The 1,876-nt window shown below is 34.2% G+C and overlaps 1 protein-coding gene across 1 annotated transcript in view; it reads left to right on the top strand.

Annotated features, from left to right (window-relative positions):
- Positions 1-1,876, top strand: part of SEC23A (Sec23 homolog A (S. cerevisiae)) — a 55,163-nt gene that overhangs the window by 20,478 nt on the left and 32,809 nt on the right. The window contains exon 10 of the mRNA XM_012657998.1: positions 1,055-1,135. Within this exon, the coding sequence (XP_012513452.1) occupies positions 1,055-1,135 (81 nt within the window). The remainder of the gene's footprint in view (positions 1-1,054; positions 1,136-1,876) is intronic.

Here is a 1,876-nt window from a genome sequence, read left to right as displayed (position 1 = left end):
AGGCGTGAGCCACCGCACTTGGCCAAAAGCTGAGGTCTTACTATTAGTTACAAGTGTATTGCAAGCACACTGATTTTGAATTTTCATTAAATATTTTTTATTAATCTTGTTATTTTATTGAATGCTTGCTATGTGCCCAGCATTATGCTAGGAAATTGTAGACGTGTCAAGGGATAGCTAAGGTACAGGTCTTGTTATAGAGAAATTTAGTTTTGAAAGAAAGGCAGGACTAACATATGTGATATAATGAAATAACAGTAGATTATAAAAGTGAGATAAAGGTTTAGAAAAGAAAAATGAATGTATGTGGGACACAATTCTAGGAGAGTGTGACTTACGGTGGTGTTTGAAAGATGCCAGAGAGGAATGCATTTTACTTAGGAACCCAGTGTGAGAAGAGGCCTAGAGGTGAGAACCAGCATGGTATGTTTGAGAAAACTGCTCAGTGAGAGTGGATGGTTTATATTGGAATGTAAGGGAAATAGGCATAATTATGTGGGTTGGTTGTAGTTTGGAGACACCTATGTGGGAGAAATCATGGTAGATTAACAAAGAATGTGTTTTGCATAACATTCATCTGACAGTGGTGTTCAGGATATGTCAGGAAAAGAATCTCAAGTAAGAAAACGGAAGTAGGCTTTCTGATTTTTTTTAGATAGAAGGTATTATGATAGCTTAAATTTTGGTGGCAGTGGAGACAAGGCAGAGACCAATCTTGGTGACACATATTTTATGGGAGGAAAAATAGAAGATGGTGGCTAAGGTTTTGGATTAGGACGTGTGAATTTTGGGTAGATATGAGTTTGAACTCAGGATGAGGTTCCCAAATGTAGACTTCCTATGTGCTGATAGAAATAGAAGATTAAAATTAAGTTAGTGCTAGATTTTGAATTTGGCAGTGAGCATAATTGTGCTCATTGATTATTTTTAATGTTCATATATTTTCATTGGCTTTTGAGTTATAAATATGGATATCGTATATTCTTAAGACTTATAGTTGAACATTTGAGCTTATCTTTAAGGAAACCAAACATATTATGTTCTTATTTTACAGACTTCAAGGGAAATAAAGATTTCAGGAGCTATTGGACCCTGTGTATCTCTCAATTCTAAAGGACCCTGTGTATCTGAAAATGTAAGTCGCATTCATTTTTTTTTTTTTTAACCCCATACCTTAAGGACAATAGTGAGTCACCCTTACTCTAAAAAGAAAATACAGTTAATTCTCAGAGCAGCACCAACAAGGACCTAGGGTGGCAGCCTATAGCATTCTTTTCAAATTATTTGTGTGGGCTGTTTTATGTGGTTCAGTTTCCACTGGTAAACCTCTGTTTGTGTTTACTTTCTGCACACCCTTTTCCCATCCACTCCTAATTAAAACTTCTGTGCTGTCACCAGTCTTCCTTTTTATGCTTAAGTATGCTTTTTTGCCTCAGTGTGCTTAAAAAATAATTCTCATGACTTGGAAATTTGGAGATGTCTAAAAGTCAAAATTAATTCTAAATTGATTTTTATTACTAGAATTTCAAACAAAGTAACCAAATTAGCCAGATTTAAGTTTCAATTTCCTTCTTTCTCTTTATCTCCTGTAATGGAGCTATTGTGTACTCTAAAATGGTAGAATCATATAGCTATAGAAAGGATGATGGGACAAATAATACAAAGTATTATAGATAATCAGCTTTAAAAATGACAAAATTAAAAAATTAATATATAAGCAGCTTGCATGGTAAAGATCTGTCTATATCTAAGAAGTTTTCTTGGGAGTCTGACTGCTTATAGTTCTGATCCAGAGAATCTGTATTCATGTATGCATGTATTATGTGTTAAATCAATATCTTCATGTACAGATCAAATAGTTGGATAGAAGGATAAT

Source organism: Propithecus coquereli, unplaced genomic scaffold (genome assembly GCF_000956105.1).
Source record: "Propithecus coquereli isolate 6110/MARCELLA unplaced genomic scaffold, Pcoq_1.0 Scaffold116, whole genome shotgun sequence".
Taxonomy (NCBI): domain Eukaryota; kingdom Metazoa; phylum Chordata; class Mammalia; order Primates; family Indriidae; genus Propithecus; species Propithecus coquereli.
The sequence above is the reverse complement of the archived record's forward strand: the minus strand, read 5'-3'. Positions and strand labels throughout refer to the sequence as shown.